The 19,277-nt window shown below is 45.2% G+C and overlaps 1 protein-coding gene across 1 annotated transcript in view; it reads left to right on the forward strand.

Moving 5' to 3' along the window:
- Positions 1–424: 424 nt before the first annotated feature.
- Positions 425–19,277, forward strand: part of PPP2R2D (protein phosphatase 2 regulatory subunit Bdelta) — a 33,860-nt gene continuing 15,007 nt past the window's right edge. Inside the window, exons 1-7 of the mRNA XM_073546382.1 lie at positions 425–672; positions 752–826; positions 11,358–11,455; positions 12,884–13,049; positions 13,737–13,849; positions 15,981–16,158; positions 17,453–17,617. Coding sequence (XP_073402483.1) covers positions 666–672; positions 752–826; positions 11,358–11,455; positions 12,884–13,049; positions 13,737–13,849; positions 15,981–16,158; positions 17,453–17,617 — 802 coding nt within the window. The 5' untranslated portion in view covers positions 425–665. The remainder of the gene's footprint in view (positions 673–751; positions 827–11,357; positions 11,456–12,883; positions 13,050–13,736; positions 13,850–15,980; positions 16,159–17,452; positions 17,618–19,277) is intronic.

Here is a 19,277-nt window from a genome sequence, read left to right on the forward strand (position 1 = left end):
CAGGGGCAGGGTACTAGGTGCTGGGTACTAGTGCAGCCCCTCAGTTCACCCCTGTATAACGGCTCTGATCATCCTAACATATAGGAAAAGCAAAAAAAACTACCAATCAAGGGGCTACTTTCATTTTCCGACATGAACCTGAAAAATAAGAGCTGAAATCTGATTGGTTGCTATGGAGTCAAATCTCCACTCTAACTTCTCCATTGGAGCAACAAGCCGCGCTGCTGAGACTAGCGGTTCCCCATGTGAAGCCCCCAGGAGAAGCCCCCATGTGATGCCCGTGTACCCCGCATACATTTCCCATAGTGGCCGCTTCTCTCTTTTTAACCCTTCCGCGGCCGGAGCTTCCGCCTGGCGCTGTCAGCTGAAAGCTTCTCCTGTGTGTGACTAAGTGCCGCGCCCGGCGGCAGGAGGGTTAAATGACGTCACCGAATCATGTCGTCGAGCAATGTGCGCCATTTTGAAACCTCATCCCGGAGAAGCCGAGAGCGGCTCGTGAGCACCGCGTCCTGCCCGCCAGTCACCGGCACCGGAGCGGCCCCGGACGGCGCGGACAGCCCCCGAGACGCATCGTCAGGGGGAGAGTGTTAAGGGCGAAGCCTCCCCGTCCTCCGCCTCCTTGTCAGCGACGCCTGGATTGGGAGGCCTGCTCCTAGAGGGAAGCCATGGCAGGTATAAGGAGGGAGGCTGCGGCCTGCTGCCCGGCACACGCCGCCGCCTCCTCCTCACCGGCTCTCGTCTTGTCTTGCAGGAGTAGGCGGAGGGAACGATTTCCAGTGGTGTTTCTCCCAAGTCAAAGGTGCCATAGACGAGGATGTGGCCGAAGGTGGGTACCGGGCATGGAGGGGGGTGCAGGTCTGCAAGCATATGGGGGGACACGGGAGAAGTAAGGGGGTGCGGGGCTGCAGGTGTATGGGGGGTCACAGGGGAGAAGTAAGGGGGTGCGGGGCTGCAGGTGTATGGGGGGTCACAGGGGAGAAGTAAGGGGGTGCGGGGCTGCAGGTGTATGGGGGGTCACAGGGGAGAAGTAAGGGGGTGCGGGGCTGCAGGTGTATGGGGGGTCACAGGGGAGAAGTAAGGGGGTGCGGGGCTGCAGGTGTATGGGGGGTCACAGGGGAGAAGTAAGGGGGTGCGGGGCTGCAGGTGTATGGGGGGTCACAGGGGAGAAGTAAGGGGGTGCGGGGCTGCAGGTGTATGGGGGGTCACAGGGGAGAAGTAAGGGGGTGCGGGGCTGCAGGTGTATGGGGGGTCACAGGGGAGAAGTAAGGGGGTGCGGGGCTGCAGGTGTATGGGGGGGTCACAGGGGAGAAGTAAGGGGGTGCGGGGCTGCAGGTGTATGGGGGGGTCACAGGGGAGAAGTAAGGGGGTGCGGGGCTGCAGGTGTATGGGGGGGTCACAGGGGAGAAGTAAGGGGGTGCGGGGCTGCACGTGTATGGGGGGGTCACAGGGGAGAAGTAAGGGGGTGCGGGGCTGCAGGTGTATGGGGGGTCACAGGGGAGAAGTATGGGGGGTCACAGGGGAGAAGGGGGTGCGGGGCTGCAGGTGTATGGGGGGGTCACAGGGGAGAAGTAAGGGGGTGCGGAGCTGCAGGTGTATGGGGGGGTCACAGGGGAGAAGTAAGGGGGTGCGGAGCTGCAGGTGTATGGGGGGGTCACAGGGGAGAAGTAAGGGGGTGCGGAGCTGCAGGTGTATGGGGGGGTCACAGGGGAGAAGTAAGGGGGTGCGGAGCTGCAGGTGTATGGGGGGGTCACAGGGGAGAAGTAAGGGGGTGCGGAGCTGCAGGTATGGGGGGGTCACAGGAGAGAAGTAAGGGGGTGCGGGGCTGCAGGTATGGGGGGATCACAGGAGAGAAGTAAGGGGGTGCGGAGCTGCAGGTATGGGGGGATCACAGGGGGAGAAGTAAGGGGATGTGGGGCTGCAGGTATGGGGGGTCACAGGGGGAAGTAAGGGGGTGCGGAGCTGCAGGTATGGGGGGGTCACGGGGAGAAGTAAGGGGGTGCGGAGCTGCAGGTACTGGGGGGGTCACAGGGGAGAAGTGAGGTGGGTGCGGGCTGCAGGTGTATGGTGGGGTCACAGAAGAGAAGGGGGTGCGGAGCTGCAGGTATGGGGGGGTCACAGGGGGAGAAGTAAGGGGGTGCGGAGCTGCAGGTATGGGGGGGTCACGGGGAGAAGTAAGTGGGTGTGGGGCTGCAGGTATGGGGGGTCACAGGGGAGAATTAAGGGGGTGCGGAGCTGCAGGTATGGGGGGTCACAGGGGAGAAGTATAGGGGGTGCGGAGCTGCAGGTATGGGGGGGTCACGGGGAGAAGTATGGGGGGTGCGGGGCTGCAGGTATGGGGGGGATCACATTGGAGGAGAATGGGGGGTGCAGGGCTGCATGCATGGATGGTCACAGGGGAGAAGAAATGGGGCCAGTGCTCCCTGAAATCATAGCAAAGCTGGAGCCTGAACACAGAGCTTGGACCGCCAATCTACCCCGTCTGTGGGGTCTTGTGGCATGTTGGTTTCCATCACCCCATCCTTTTTATTTCACGTGGCAGCTGCTTACTCCTGACTTGAGCATGCATGTATGAAGGGTTACTGGCTCTAGCGGACAAGCGACAGCTAGAGATGCAGCCATTGGGTGCGTTAACGCATCCGTTAGATAGCGTTACTGTCGCTATGTAACGGATCCCGTTGAACTCAGGGCCATTAATGCAATGTGAGCCTGGCCTAACAGATTCCTGCTGTGTGGTTGCTGCACAGGAGCGCACCGTCTCTGACCTTACACCATCTGATGCTCTGTTGATTAGCCGACCTGACACAAGATGTTGCACCAGGCCAGCTAATCAAAAGCGCTGTGCAAGCCGTCAGGTCAGAGGCCACAAGCTACTGACGTTGGAATCTGTTTGCGACTAGCTCCAGACAGGACTCTTCAAGATATAAGGACATGTTAAAAGTTATTTGCGTTGTCTAAAGTGGTTGCAGTTGCAAAGGACTTGTGTAAAGAAGAAGAAAAAAAAAAAAAAAAAGCAGCTTTGCAATTTAATTATGGGAAAAAAAAATGTCATGGAGGGATGTTTTAGTTTTGACTGCTGTGCATTGCCAAGGTTACCAGCCACTGCTGCAGTGTATTAGCGGTGGTCAGCCTCATAGGCCAGTGAGTGCTGAAGCAGGCCAGATCTCTGCGCTCATACGATGCTGCAGATTAAAAGCTACTTGTAGCATCGGAGTGCACAGAGATGAGAGCACAACGCCTCTGGTCTGGAAGGCAGAGGATCAGTGAACTGCAGGTCAACAAGATGAGAAGCCCTTATTATAATAAATATAACAAAACAAATCGCCTCTGTCCCATCCAGTCTCATCCTCTTATCACCGGCCTCAATGGTCACGACTTGCAGTCAGAATAGGAGGACAGAGACCAGTGGGAACCAGTAGGGTGAATGATTTACTTTAGTTTGTACTTTCCACCATGTTGGGGGTGTTTATACACCTTTAATTCATTCACAGTTGATTTTTTTTTTTTCTTGTTTAAGAAACTTCTGTATGAAGAGGTCCTTTATAAGTTTCCATGAAAGATCTGTACCTCTGCTGAACCTATACACTGCACACACAAATCTGCAGTAGGCCGGGGTCACACTTGCGAGAAAATCGCACGAGTCTCGCATCTCAATACCCTGCACTGGACCGGAGCGCTCAGCTGCATAGAAATACATGCAGCCACACACTCCGGTCCCGAGTGCCGAAGATTGATGCGAGAGACTCGCGTAAGTGTGACCCCAGCAGTAGGCACAAATACAGAGCGAGATGGCAATCAATGGCATCTCTATTCTCCAGTGGAGAAATACTTCCGTACCAAAATCTTGGTGTGTGTCACTTCTAGACTGACAGGGCATTTCATTAATAAGTTGTTGGGGGTATATACACCCATGGTAGATAAGCTGCAGATATGTTCATTCTAGATTTACAAGAACTCCAAAACAAGCTCCTAACTGGATCTGTAGCTAAATAAACTAGTCCTGGGGAAAAAAAAACAAAACCACTTTTTGTTAAAACTAGAGGAAAAAAAGCACAACCCTGCACCCCACAGCCACCTTTCAGCTCCTCCATTTATTGTCCCTGTAGAATTCAACTATCTTTTTCAGGCCAATGGACGGTTAATAGGGAATCTGTCACCCTTTTTTTCTTTTTTTTTTTTTTTATCTGTAATGCTGTAGATAAGCCCCCGATGTAACCTGAAAGATAAGAAAAACACCTTAGATTATATCCGGAGGGGGCGGTCCGGTCCGATGGGTGTTGCAGTCCGGTCCGACGCCTCCCATCTTCATACGATGCCATCCTGTTTTTCCCTCCCTGTTGTGGCTCCGGCGCAAGCGCACTGCTCTGCCCTGTTGAGGGCAGAGCAGAGTCCTGCAGTGCGCAGGCATCGGGAGAGGTCCGGCACCTGCATGCTGCAGCATTTACGCAGTGCACCGGAGCCACTACAGGAAGCGGCCGCGACACCCATCGGATCGGACTGCCCTCTCCGGTGAGTATAATTTAACATGTTTCTCTTTCAGGTTACATCTTTCAGATTACATCGGGGTGACAGATTCCCTTTAATGGAGCTGCAGTGCACATACCCAAACCCCTCTCCTTTCAAAGGAGGGACCCCTTTTTTTTATTTTAGGTAGTGGTCCTAAATCGTTTCTTAGCTATCCTGGACATGTGTAGCTTATCTCTTTTGTGTTACTAGCTACAGATGCTTATTCACACTAGAGGATAGTGGCCAACAATATAGTTCTTAGGTCATCGTACAACATGCTCCCAATGGCAGATGGGTATGTGCACACGCTGTGGATTCTGCTGCGTTGTACAGTACCTTTATTTCCTATGGAAATAAAAAAAACGCAGTGCACATGCTGCAGATTTTTCCGCGCGATTTTACTGCTGGTTACAATCCGCTGCATGTCATTTCTTTGTGCGGATTTCGCTGCAGTTTCACACCTATCCATTGTAGAGGTGTAAAACCGCAGCCTAATCCGCAGATAAAAGTCCTGCGGATTTTTCATCAAAATCTGCCCAACCTAAAAACTACGTGTGCGCTTACCCTCAGTCTCCGCACGTGTTAACATGGGACACAGTTTCAGAGCCCCTGCTTGATCTATGCTATGATTATCGTCCTGTATATTAGGCTCTTGGGTGGTTTTATACGGCATTTGTTTTGCCGTAACAAAGTGCTGCAGCCACCTGTAGGCCGATAGCCGAATATTAGCAGGACCCTGCAAACTACTACTTTTTTTGTTTAATAACTACTTGTGTTTTTTTGTTACTAAAGGTACTTTTCCTATGTTCTTCTATATAGGAAAGTGTGTGTGGCTGAAAAAAAAGAAAAATCCAAAAATATAATGCTGCAAAGAAAACTTTAAATTTGTCTTTCTGAGCATCTCAAATTATGTTCATGTACAGTGCCCCTTCTGAATAGCGCTCTGCTCCTTTCCAGGCCTCATTCAGACATCTTTGAAACACAGTCCAAGTACAGACCACAATACACGGCACGGGTCTCCTGACCTGAACTTTCGTCTCATAAGCACGTGAGGTTGTTCGGGTTGGGTTACCCTGCCGCCGGGGTCCGTGCACCGAAGTCGGTGCCCCGCTCGCGTTTCACAGTTGTCTGAATTTGGCCCACAGCCAGTGTGCACCTAGGGCAGGATCTCTCAGCAGCCGCTTTTCCCTCTGCCTTCGTTATGTCGTCCCGGACTAATTGGCCGAGCGACTGTCATGAGTTATACTCGGCATATATTTAAATGACAGATCCTGCTCCCACTCTTGCTTTGCCTATAGCATCTTACACTCGGGTGTGTCACTGGGAAGATTCGATCCCTTTTTCATCAGGTTTCTCTCATGATTTTGTTAAAACACTTTTTGTGGTGTTTGTAAAGGTGTGTTTTTTGTTTTTTTTTTTGCTTCTAAAAAGGGCTTGAAAAATGGAAGGAATTAAATGTATAAAAACTCAAAGTATAATCAATAACTTGTAAAAATAAAATGCTTTGGAAAATGCCCAAAAGCTGACGTAAGGCTGTGCTTACACTGTAGGGATTTGCAGTTTGGTTTCTGCACATTCTAATCCTCAGAAATTAAAATTAGTTACAATTTGGTAAAAAAAAAAAAAAAAAAGCATTTTTACTATCACTGCAGTAATTGATCTATCTAAACATTGTTTAACCTACTATGTGGAAATTGTTGCAAAAAAAAAAAAAAAATCAAAGCACCAGAATTGCCATTTTTTTTCACTGCAGGACCTAGAAAAAAATGCAATAATCAGCGTTCAAAAAGGTACTAACAAAATCTACTGCTCAACGTTAAAAAAAAAAAAAAAAAAAAAAAAGCCCATCTACAAATAGTTGTGATTCTTGGAAGATCGTGACACGACATTTCTATTTTCCTTTAGCCACTGAAATATAATAAACCTATGCATATTTGGCGTTGCCATAATCATATTGACCTGGAGAATCATGTTGCCAGGTCATTTTTACTACTCCGTTAACAAACCCCCCAAAAAATTGCTTTTTTTTTTTTTTTTTTTTTTTTTTATTATAAAAAAAAAAAAACCCCATCTCTCCTCACTTGCAATTTTGTTCCCTCCAATACTCGATATATGGTACAATGAATGGCGTCAATGAAAACGACAGCTCGCCAAACAAAAAACCAAGCCCTCATATGGCTGTAAGCGTTTTATCGCTCTGAAAAAAGGAGGAAAAAAAATGAAGGTACAGATTTTCCAAGTTTACCAATCAGGTCGCACTTTGAACAAGTCTTCAGACATTTATAGCAAATCCTAGCAGTATGCTGCTGTTTTCAGACACTGGAGACGCTCAGGATCTTGCATTGCTTGGGTGGCATGAGACCACCACTGATGTTTTTGGGAAACTCCAAATTTGGATGACATTGCTTTGTAACCTTTATTACTACAATTGGGTATGTCCATCGGATGCGGATATAGTATGCACATCAGTGTTGTACCATCAGGGCATTATTGCTCCCATACACTTTAGAGGTAGTCCAGTCACCATATTGATGACCTAGCTATAGTACAGGTCATCATTATGAGATCGATGGGGGGTCCAACATCTAGCACTCACATTGTTCAACTGAAAACTGCTTTGGAGAGGTGATCATATGGAACAAAGCTGCAGATTGCAGCTCCAATTAGTGCGTAGCTGCCACTGCTGGGTACTGCAGAACGGCTCCTATTCTTTTGAATAACATCTGATAGATGGGGGGGTGCCGGGTGTATGGTCCCTATCCATCTCATATTGATGACCTATCATTTGTAAAACCTCTTTAAACTTCGCTAAACCCACCAATCATCTGACGTGTGTGTGTGTACCTTTTTTAGGCTCAATTTCTGTGCCAGTCCTGAAAATAATGGCAGCACATTAAAATTGTACACAGTAGGCTTTTGGTAGAATGAGAACCATAATGTGGCAAGAGCCTTATGTAATAATTACATGTTTTGTGTTTCCCAGACTTCTTGCAAATGTTCTTCACTGTGGCAAATAGAGAAGCCCAGTCATTCTTCATAAAACAGGCCTCTCGTGCCCTTTAATTCACATTCCCCCCCTCACACACACACACGCCTATTATATATTTTCAAGAATGAATTGGCAATGTGTACTATATTCTTTTAGGAATTGGTTTTCAATATGGTGGGGATCTGACTCCCTGAAACCCCTCTAAGCAGCTGATGGAAGGGGTCCCTTGTTTACCAAGCAGAGCGCTGTACTTTAGCAGTCGCTGTGCCTGATATTGCATCTGTAATACCAGGCTTCACCACTACTCGGAGTAGAAAACTTCACCTAGTAAACCATGAAGGAAGGGCAGTGATTAGTCCCCCAGCATTCTGATAGTTAAAACTGTACCATCCAGAATAAACTTGACAATTATTTTATTTACTTGCTAGTAAACACTGCAGTGGAGCATTTCAACTGTGCATCTCCTCCAATTGACCCTGTTCCACTGATTCTGGGACTTTTTTTGTTTTGTTTTTTTACTTCCTGCACCCCGCCATTCCAAAGTTATTCACGGCCTCCACATTTTCCTTTCAATTAACTGTGCATATGCCACAGAACTTCTTTGGGTGTTTCATTGGCTACCGTCAGAGGAGAAAAAGCAAAATTGTGTCTTAGAGGGGGGGAAAAGGCAAACCCCTGCAGAAAAGGTTAGTGTGCTCTTCTGAGTTGAGATTTCTTGTGTAAATGCTGAGCCCTCCAGTGTCTGCATGCTTTCCTGCAGAACCAGCTTGCAGGTGATACACTGCTGCTCGCCGGCACACTAATGGCAGGTAGAGATGCAGAGCACCTATGGAGTTCATAGCGTGTTCACATGAGACATTCTGACTCACAAGATTGAGACAGGTTGTATCTATGACCTTTTCTCTGGGCGTTTACTTTTTTTCCCCCTCTATGCTGCATCCGTGACTTGCTTGGCCAGGGTCATAGAGGAGAGAAAGCAAATGTCCAGAGAGGTTCTGTGGTATAAACCCAGTTGGTTGAAGGGAAAATTTGCACATTGGGTGCTCTTTATTTCTGTGGTCCAACTTTTGGAATGTAGAGGCACAGAAAAAAAAAACTTCAAGAATCTGTGACGCATCAGCAATTGGAGAAGGTACTCGATTTAAAAGAGCAAATGGCTGATGGGAGAGCGCTGCGGCGTGCACCCTCCGCTCCTCCTTCCATTATCTGTCTGCTAGGAATCTATGGTGGGGCTTTCAGAATAAGCATCTGGATTATTAAATACCGTATTCAAAAAGCAAATTTCTGTCTTTCTGCACATTTCCTTGGTTTATGACATTGATGGTGAGTTGTCTTATCCAGGTCCTCTGTCTGTTCTTCACATCTAATGTTGAGAGCAGGGTGTGTAGCCTCTTGACTTCACTGAGGTCATTAAACAGAGGTGCTAATTTTGTGGGTGGTAATAAACCTGCAGCACCACAATGTGCTTTGTCTTCTCGTTTTTCGTCTATTACAGAGGCAGGAGACATGCCTGGGTTTGCATTGTTTTATTGCCTTTGGAGTCTGTGACTTGGCACTATATATAGCGATCTAACCTGATGGGCTTCTTGTTTGAACCTCTCAGACAACAGATCCAAAGTGTTTGATGAGAACTGGAATCTTCAAAATGCTCATTCTGCTGACAGCTATTTGTCCCCCCACCTCATACACATGCACACTCAGTTCAGCCAGGTGTGCGTGCATTCACAATTGGAAAAGGGAATACGCAGCTGCCCAAATTTCTGTGACAGTTCCATCTGAAGTGTGGTTGTAATATTTCTGCAGGCACAAACCCATTCATGAGAAGTAACCATCTATCCTGCAACAGATTTGCCAGCATATTTCTGTAAGGAGTCTGTCATCCCCTAAAACAAGATTTAAATTACTTTATACAGTCCTATAAGCGACTGAGTACCGTCACACTTGGCGACGCACCAGCGATCCCGACAACGATGCGCTGGTGAGCTGTCAAACAGTCAGATCCCAACAGCGACGCAGCAACGATACAGAACGATACGAAGGTCTTGGGACTCTGTCTCCGAGGTCATTCGTCGTTGTCCCTGTCAAACACAGCGATTCGTGCTGGCCAGCGGGACACTAGCGATCAAAAAATGGCCCAGGACATTCCTGCACGATCAGCGATATCCAGCAGGGGCCCGATAGCTGCTGCGTGTCACATGTAGCGAGATCACTGTTGTGTCACAAAATCGGTGACGCATTAGCAATCTCGCTAGCAATCTCATGCGAGACGGGGCCTTTAGTCCCTATAAAACTTATTCCTACATTATAGACTTTCTTTAGTTTTATATCTATTGTAAATGAGGGCACCTTTGCGCACCGTTCCATTTACTCATTCAACATGAGTGCCTTACCAAGCTCACTTGCTTGTTCAGGTTATTCACTGCCTGAATTGAATCCCTGTCCCCAACACATTTTCGCTGACACCGTGGGAGGCAAACAAACGCACATCTGTCTCTCCTGTTTGCAGCCCCCGATACTGTGTTTGAACTTGTGTCCAGCAGGTGGGCGCCAAAGGCAGGAAAGGGTGATGGCCGCACTGTGGTATGCGGCGTGATGATTGGGGTGAACTTACCCTATTTTTATTTTTTTAAATGGCCTTCGGCTCTACCTCGAGCCACGGCAACTTGATGGATGAACGCTCTGTAGGAAGATCGAATGAGTGCAAGCCTACATGGCCTTCTCCGCTGTTATCTTGAAAGTATCAAGCCATAAGGGTCTGTCACACTAAGCGATATTGCTAGCAATATCGCTATAACGTCACTGGTTTTTGTGACATTATAGTGATATTGCTAGTGATATCGCTATGTCTGATACTTACCTCTGACTGCTCCCCCGCTGGTTATTGCTGATCGCGCGAGAACGTCCTGAACCGTTTCTCGTCAGCTTCCTGTGGAGAGACGAGCGTGGACGCGGGCGGGAGGACGTCAGGATCGCCTAGTGTGACAGGCAAGTAGCGACCCCCCGACCGCTACGATGTCGCTGGTGAGATCTGCCTGTGGCAGCTCACTAGCGACCACTTAGCGATGCACCAGCGATCCTGACCGCGTCATATTGCTGGTCGGAATCGCTAGTACATCGCTAAGTGTGACAGTACCCGTTTTGCTGGTCTTCCTCTTGTCTTGTTCCTTCTATTCTTCTGGCCATGATGGCCTTCTCCAGTGACTGCTCTTTTTCTATGAGGTGTCTAAGCCTCATGGGCAAGTATTTGTTTTATGTATAGCTAACTGGCTTATTGACAGAGCACACCTCTCTCGTGCCTCCATCGATCCCAAAAATGGGACTTTGAATGTTGGGAATAAACTTTTAGCATGACTTGTACTTTGAAGATAGTCCAATCTGCGGAAAATAATGTCCTTGCCACAGAGAGAACCCATTTATAGGTTAATCTAACTGGTTTACAAGAAACCTAATCTGATAATGTCTGAACACGCTTGTGCATTTTCTAGATGTTGAGATAGCAGTTGGATTTCTATCTGCGCCTCTCCTCTTCATGCTTTTTCTAACTTTCCCATTCACGGAGTGCCAAGCATCTTTCTCCATACTTGTGCGAATCCCATGCCCAAAGATTCTAGCATGTGCATTATGTTCAAATATAAAGGTGTGGAGTGGTACGCCCACCTTTATTGCAACAGCTCCTGTGAGATAGGGCTGCTCTCGGATTACATTACAAAAACCTGCCGATAAAGCATGTATTGTTGATGTCCCGAATACATTTTTGGTAATGGTTTCAATGGCAGATGCCATCATCTTCTCTCTCATCTGTTTTCTACTATCAGTTGTAATTGTGAGGAGTTTTTCTTTATTCTCTCCTTGTTGTCTCCTACAGCTGATATTATTTCCACTGTCGAGTTCAACTTTTCTGGAGACTTGTTAGCGACAGGCGACAAAGGCGGAAGAGTCGTCATATTCCAAAGGGAACAAGAGGTTTGTCTTGTGTCTGTATAATGTGACCTTGTCCTGCGGACTTATGTTTTTAATTCATACTGTTCGTTACTTTAATTGTATAACTTTATTGAGATTAGAAAGTTTCTTGAAGCTGTCTTTTCAGTATAAATCTAGTTAAAGGGGCAATCCAGTCTGCAAAAATTATCTCCAATCCCCTGAATAGGTGGTGATTTAGGTTGTGTGCACACCGGTCACCAGATCGCAGGACTTGTGTCCCCTCCAGTTGAATGAAGTGGCTACTCACACACACTCAACTTACAGTCTACGGTCCTGACGAAGCACTTGATTATCCTAATCGTCACTCCATAGACAACGAAAGACGTGGCCGGGCACATGCCCGAACGGCCACCTCATTCAACTCCACTTGGGCTAGTGGTGAACTGTGGAGCGTTTGGAATCCCCACCTGGAATCCATAGCGATCTTATAATTATCCATCTGATGGGTGACAATTTAGTGATGCGCAAACGTGCTCAGATAAGGTATTATCAGAGCATGCTCGTGTGCTAACAGTTTCTTTGGGGTGCTCGAAAAATGTTTGAGTCCGCACAGCTGCATGTCTCGCAGCTGTTTGACACCTGTAGCCCATTTAGGGACTGCCTGTTTGTTAGGCGATCCCCGCATGCAGGTGCGAGGACTTGAATGTAGTATTGGAGAACGCTTCAGTCACTAGGTTAGTACATGAGCATGCTCTGATAACACTTTATCCAAGCAAGTTCGCTCATCACTAGTGATGATCTTTAGGTGGGTGTTTCAGTTTGCTAAATTTGTTTCCTCCTGCAACAATTTTTGTCCCAATGTACCTAAAATAACAAAAACAATTTTTCTTTAGGTCCTGATTAAAAATTTCATATTTTGTCCTTTGCCGTTCCTATGTCTCCATGAGCACAGCACTGTGCAATCTGATCTTAGGCCAAGGTGAGACTTGCCAGAAACCTGCACGATTCTCGCATCTCAATACCTGGCACTGCCGCCGGCACTCTGAAAGGAGCGCTCAGCTGCATAGAAATACATACAGCCCACTTTCTGGTCCCGATTGCCGGTGGCAATGCCGGGTATTGAGAATCGTGCAAGTTTCTCGCAAGTGTGACCCCGGCCTTATAGAGAGACTTCCTTATCTGTCCCCTTAATTTTGCTGACCACCCAGGGTAACACAGATGGAAAGGACACAGCGACTATATTGTTGTCTTACCATGGAAAGTTTTAAACCTAAATCTATTGGAAAGTTACAATTTTTATTTTTTGTGTTGAGTCATTTAAAAAAAAAAAAAGGTCAAAATCCTTTTGTTTTGTGCAGTTTACAGTACATCACAATAGAGGATGAATGGTTTTGCATACAATTCTAATCTGGGCTCGCGTGTATTATGACTGCATACTTTACATGTTTTATGTCATTCTTCCCACCGCAGAGTAAAAGCCGTCCTCATTCTAGGGGTGAATACAATGTTTACAGCACCTTTCAGAGCCATGAACCTGAATTCGACTACTTAAAAAGTCTAGAAATTGAAGAGAAAATTAACAAAATTAGGTGGTTACCACAGCAGAACGCTGCCCATTTTCTTCTTTCTACCAATGGTAAGTTGATTTGTGAATCCTTTCAAGCTGTGTGCACACGATGCAGATTTGCAGCGGATCCGCAGCGGATTTTACCGCGCAGAAACGTTGCATATCTGCATTGTGATGTACAGTAGCCTTAAAATCAATGGGGGGAAAAAAAAAACGCTGTGCAGACACTGCGGATTTTTCCGCGGTACAGAATCCGCAGCATGTTACTACTTTTGTGCGGTTTTCCATCTCCCTTGTCACCAAATCCGCAGGGGGAAAACCGCAGTGGAAAACCGCAAGAAAACTGCATGGAAAATGGAAGAAATCTGCAGGAAAAATGCAGGTCATTTGACCTGCGGATTTCTTCCATTCTGCGCGGGAAAAATCCGCAAGGCCAAAAAGTCCGTCTGCACTCAGCCTCAATGTGCCGTAGCCAAGGTGGCGTCTTACGTTTTCATTAGAGGGTGAAGTGTCCTATTAGCAGAATTCCCAGCAGAGTTGTGGCAGTGCCCTGTGACGTCTTGCAGTCATGAAGTCACGGGCTGTACAGTCATACGCCTCGGACCAGTCTTATTACTAATGACACACACCATTCTTGCGCTTAATCATCAGTTAATGAACTTCTTATTTCGGTGTCTATAAAAAGTTATTGATTCTGTTATAAAAATGCGATCTCAGTACGGACACTTCGTGTGATTATTACATGATTTCTTCCAGACAAGACTATAAAGTTGTGGAAAATTAGTGAACGGGATAAAAGGGCTGAAGGTTACAACTTGAAGGATGAAGATGGCAGACTACGCGATCCTTTTAGAATCACTTCTCTACGGGTAAACAATTGCTTGGATTTAGACACTTACCATTTTGTTCTGAAAAATGCAGTTGGTCTCAGAAAATATTGGTGAATGAGTCAAAGTGGATGCTCACTTTAACTTTTTTTTTTTTTTTTTTATGGCTCAAAAGTGATACCTTCCTCACAGCAATTCCCCTGCTGCACTCGTTTTGATGCCTGCTTGGTTTTTCCTTGGCACTACTTCCTGGCCCCTCGCAGGAAAAATGACTGCTCACCCAGTCTCTGGCCATCACAGTGACCTACCTAACCAGGGATTGGCTGCAGTAGGCATGTTTCTGTGGAGGGACATCACTCACTGTAGTAGGAAGAGACCACCCATTGTAGCTCCGGCAGCAGTGGAATGGGAGGAAAATATTGCTTTTTGTTAATTTGTAAACCAGTGTGTTTTCGCCTTTTTTTTTTTTTTTTTTTTTTTTTTTTTTTTTTTTTTTTTTTTTTTACGTTATGAATGGCCTTTCTTTAGCATAGGCTGTGAAAATTAGATTGGTGGGAGTTCAGCTTCCAGCTCCCCAACCAGTCAGCTGATGAAAAGGGCAGAAGCAGAGCCTCTCCAGTTGGCGCCATGTCTCTTTCAGTACTTACCAGGCAAAGCTCTGTACATTTTATTATAGTTTCTAGTATTGCAGCTCATCTTCAATGATATGAGACTGGGGAGCATAGAGCTGCCATATCTGACAAAGCCACCCCAACTGTTGCAGCCCCTTCAGTTAACCTATCAGGGTCAATTCAGACCTTCCCCTTCCTCCGTAATTCTGTTATTAATGGCCTTTGTTAAGGCTAAGAGTGGTTTCTTCCAGGAACAGTGCAACAAATGTCTGAGTTGCATGTAGTGTTGTAGCTCATCACCATTGAAGCAAATGAAGCTGTGCTGCAATGCCACGCATGACCTGTAGACAGCTGTCGAGCTATGTGTATTTCAGGAAAAAAGTGAAGCAAAACATGGAAGATGTAGGAAGTTTCATTATTTGTGCATGTCAAGTAAAATACTAATGAGCTCACGTAGATCCCACAGCTGCCACCCATTTATCAGGGAACCAACGGTGAATTCCCGCACAGATTTCCTGGCTGGTACGAATATGTCAAACAGCAACACTCCGCTGCCTCCAATCGTCAGGACAGCTGTGCATTTGGTTGATGAGTGATAGACAAAATATATACCCACCTGGTGCTGTCACCACTAATCATTTATACAGGTCGATTGGACACCCATTACAGGTAGCGTATCGCTTCAGGGGTGCGGTTTATAGAGCAAGAGGAATGAAGCTATTACTTTAAATATATAAAAGTGTTTATGAAAATATACAAAGATGTTACAACATTGACAGAACAATACAGTATAAACAATTGCATAAGAAAAGATAAACAAGATACTAAACCTGATGTCAGAGTAGGCTCTGACTCTTGCGAAGGGGAACTTTGTTTTGGGGGGATAACAGTACAGCACCACCATGCAGAGTCTTTCACAGTTCTGATAATGATCTTAGTTCACATTTGCTTATATTAACACAAGTCATGCCCACATACCTCCCCTCCATTGACTCATAAAAGGACTAATCTGGGATGTGTCTAGTTCTTTTAGAAAATTCTTGGATCCCCAACTTCCACAATGTCTTCATCCCAGGTGGGGGAGATATTGCTATCATGTTTCTGATCACAATTTTACCTTTCAATAGGTTGGAGATATGGCATGGATATCATCATCCATCTGATGAGATTTTAAGTTGGAGGTGCTCCCGCAACCGTTCATTGCCTTGCTTCAATATTTACCATCAGCTATGAAATGGCTTATAGATTTTACAATTACACCTGACAGTATATTTCTTCTGTGACACTAATACTAAACAAAATATTAGCAAGTGTGAAAATGGCCTTACAAGGTGCAGCTAATGCCCCCTTCTACCTGGGACAGATGTCACTTTTGACAGGCTGAGCAAAAAAATCCAAGATTTTAATCTGAACTCTTCGCTAAGCAACTTTTTTTTGTCTTTGTTTTGTGTCCTACTGCCTCCTAAATCGGCATTGTGGCAGTGTTATGGTGTACTAGTTACTATAGTTTAATATATATTTTTTCTGTCATACTTATTACACTTTTTCATTTTCTATACTAGGTGCCAATATTGAAGTCCATGGACCTAATGGTTGAAGCAAGTCCACGAAGGATATTTGCAAATGCACATACATATCACATAAACTCTATATCAGTTAATAGCGATCATGAAACTTACCTCTCTGCAGATGACCTGAGAATTAATTTATGGCATTTAGAAATTACAGATAGAAGTTTTAGTATCCTTTTCTTTTGAAAACAGCTTGTGTGTACTAAATGTATAAAATTATATATTTTTTTGTACATATCTACTGAATCAGTGTCCTGGAGGATCGGCATCACCCCTGCAATTATTCATATAGACGTATTGTTTTTAAAAACATCGTTGATCAGTGGGCTTCCGGTTCTTGAGACTCCACTGATCACTGCAGCTTCTGCATGGACACGCAGACAGATCTAAATATTGCATCTGTCCACCCCACTTTTCACAGAGAACTTTGTAATGTATATTTGCCTCATAAAACAGCATTGTTTTATTTAAGGATTTAAAAATAAAAAATCGCCCACAAAAAGCTTCAAGAAGCTCAACAGAAAGAGAGAACGTCCCATCGGAGTTTTTCTTGAAGCAATTTCCTCTCGAAAGTGCGTGTTTTTTTTTTTTTTTACCTATTTTAAAAAAAAAAAATTAAATGGGCATATACCATTTAAAACCATGATTGCTGATATTTTATTTATGAATGCAGAATATCTGGCGAAGGCTCTATTCCCACTCTTCTCTATCGTGTTACATGCTTTTTTTTTTTTTTCATAGATCTGAGTTCCATTTTTAGACGTATCTCAGCTTACCCAGAATACTGCAGGTAGGTGATGAGTGTCAGATTCCTGGGTGCACAGTTCATATATAAGGTGTCCCAAGTTCGTTATTTGTTTGGAGCAGGGATAGATCGTGCGCCTTGTCCATCCATTCATTGCCCTTCGAGCGCTAGGCTGCCAGTCTCCCATCATCTCTGTAGACTTTGAGTAGTGTTGCATTGCACACTCTTGCTTGCTGCTCTTCTCCAATTTTGTCCTCAGGGACCCTCATTCTTGTGATTGGCTGGGGTCCCCAGCACTCAGACACTTCTGTCCACCAAAGTAATGTGCGATCTTTGTACAACTTGTTTAGATTGTGAGGAAGCCATCATAAGTCCTCATGATGTGATGTAGACTAGTGTGAACTGTGGCACGGGGGCCATCAGTAGTAGCGAAACTTGACTTCACCTAACACAAAGCTTACTGATTGTGGGATGCAAAGTATAGTTTGCGTAAATGTTTTGCTCCAAAAAGACATAGAAGCCAGCCAAATGGTTGATACCTGTCCGTGTATGGTAAAGAGAGTGGATTGTAAAGTGTAAGGTTCTTTTAAAAAAAAAAAACAACTGGTACAATTTAAAGCTGCGTTAACCTGTAGTAAAAAGCAGAGGATTGTCTTTTTTTTTTTTTTTTTTTTTTTTTCCTTCCCCCTGGAAGGCAAGACCTTAACCACATTGCCAGACATTGTAGATATTAAGCCTGCTAATATGGAGGAATTGACAGAAGTCATCACCGCTGCTGAATTCCATCCGCACCAATGTAACGTGTTCGTCTACAGCAGTAGCAAAGGAACAATTAGACTTTGTGATATGCGGGATTCTGCGCTCTGCGATAGACATTCAAAATGTAAGTACATGGTTCTCAATAGAATTAGATTGTGTGTATTAACTAGTGGTGAGCGAGTATGCTTGTTGCTTGGGTGATCTGAGTATTTGGAAGTGCTCAGAGATTTTGTCTCTGCAGCTGCATGATTTGCAGCTGCTAGCCAGTCTGAATACATATCGCTCATTACTATTATTAACTCCTAGTGTATTAACTCCTCCATGACCGATCACATTTACATCATCAGCCCTGTCCCTACCTTCGATGCGGGCTCACACGCTGAGTCCACATCTTTGTCTGCACTTAATGGCTGATTAATTCAGCCATCAAGTGCCTCTAAATCTGCGATCAACCTGCGGTTGTTAACCAGTTAAATGCAGCTGACAGTGCGTCATTGATTTCGCCTGCAACATAACGAGAAAAAAATCAAAACTCCAAAATTCCTTTATTTTTTTTCATCGCCTCAACATTGCAATAAAAGGCGATCAAAACATTGTCTACCCCAAAATGGTATAAGTAAAAACATCAGCTCAAGGCGCAACAAATAAGTTCCCCACACAGCCCCAGATAATAAAAAAAAAAAAAAAAAAGAATGTTGCAGGTCTTGGAAAATAAAGACAAAAGCGAATTATTTTTTTTACCAAGTTCTGAATATTTATTTTATTTTTTTTTATCGCTTAAATAAAAAAAAAAAACTATACATGTTTGGTATCTGTATAACTTGTACTGACCTGGGGAATTATTTCCAGGTCTGTTTTTACCAAATATTGAACATGATAAATGAAAAGAAAAAAACATTTTGGAATTGCACACTTTTTTGCAATTTCACCACACTTGGAATTTTTTTTTTTCCTGTTTTCCAGTACACTATGTGGCAGAATGAATGATGTAATTCAAAAGTAAAACTCGTCCTGCAAAAAAACAAGCCCTCATACGGCGATGTGGCTGGAAAAATAAGATATGGCTCTTGGAAGAAGGGGAGAAAAAAAAAAAAGCAAATCTCTGAAGAGCTTGGAGGAAAAAAAGCAAACTTTTTTTTTTCCAATCTGGGTCAATAGAAGGATGTGATAATGATCATCAATTGGTGGGAAAAACTGCAGTGTATTGTTGGACACAATTTTTCATTTTTTTTTTAATGTTTAACCCCTTTCCGACATTGGGTGTAATAGTACGCCGATGTCGGACTCCCTCTCTTTGATGTAGCTCCTGTGTTGAGCCCAAATCTTTCTTGGGACATGTCAGCTGTTTTGAACAGCTGACATGTGCCTGAAATAGCCACGGGTGGAATCACGATCTACCCGAGGCTATTAACCAGTTAAATGCCGCTGTCAAACTGACAGCGGCATTTAAAAAGCACTCCTGGCAATCGCGCTGGATATATGCACACCAGTGACCCATGTCACGTGATTGTGGGTCACCGGTCTGTCGGCATGAAAACTGGAGGTCTCCTGGAGACCTCTATGGTTATCAGTGTCGAATTGCTGTGAGCGCCACCCAGTGGTTGTCGCTCATAGCAAGTGAGCAATTCTACTACATAGAGGCAATGGTCAGATCGCCTCTACAGTGCCTACAAGTAGTATTCAACCCCCTGCAGATTTAGCAGGTTTACACATTCGGAATTAACTTGGCATTGTGACATTTGGACTGTAGATCAGCCTGGAAGTGTGAAATGCACTGCAGCAAA

Source organism: Dendrobates tinctorius, unplaced genomic scaffold (genome assembly GCF_039654945.1).
Source record: "Dendrobates tinctorius isolate UK_male_01 unplaced genomic scaffold, ASM3965494v1 ptg000147l, whole genome shotgun sequence".
Classification (NCBI taxonomy): Eukaryota; Metazoa; Chordata; class Amphibia; order Anura; family Dendrobatidae; genus Dendrobates; species Dendrobates tinctorius.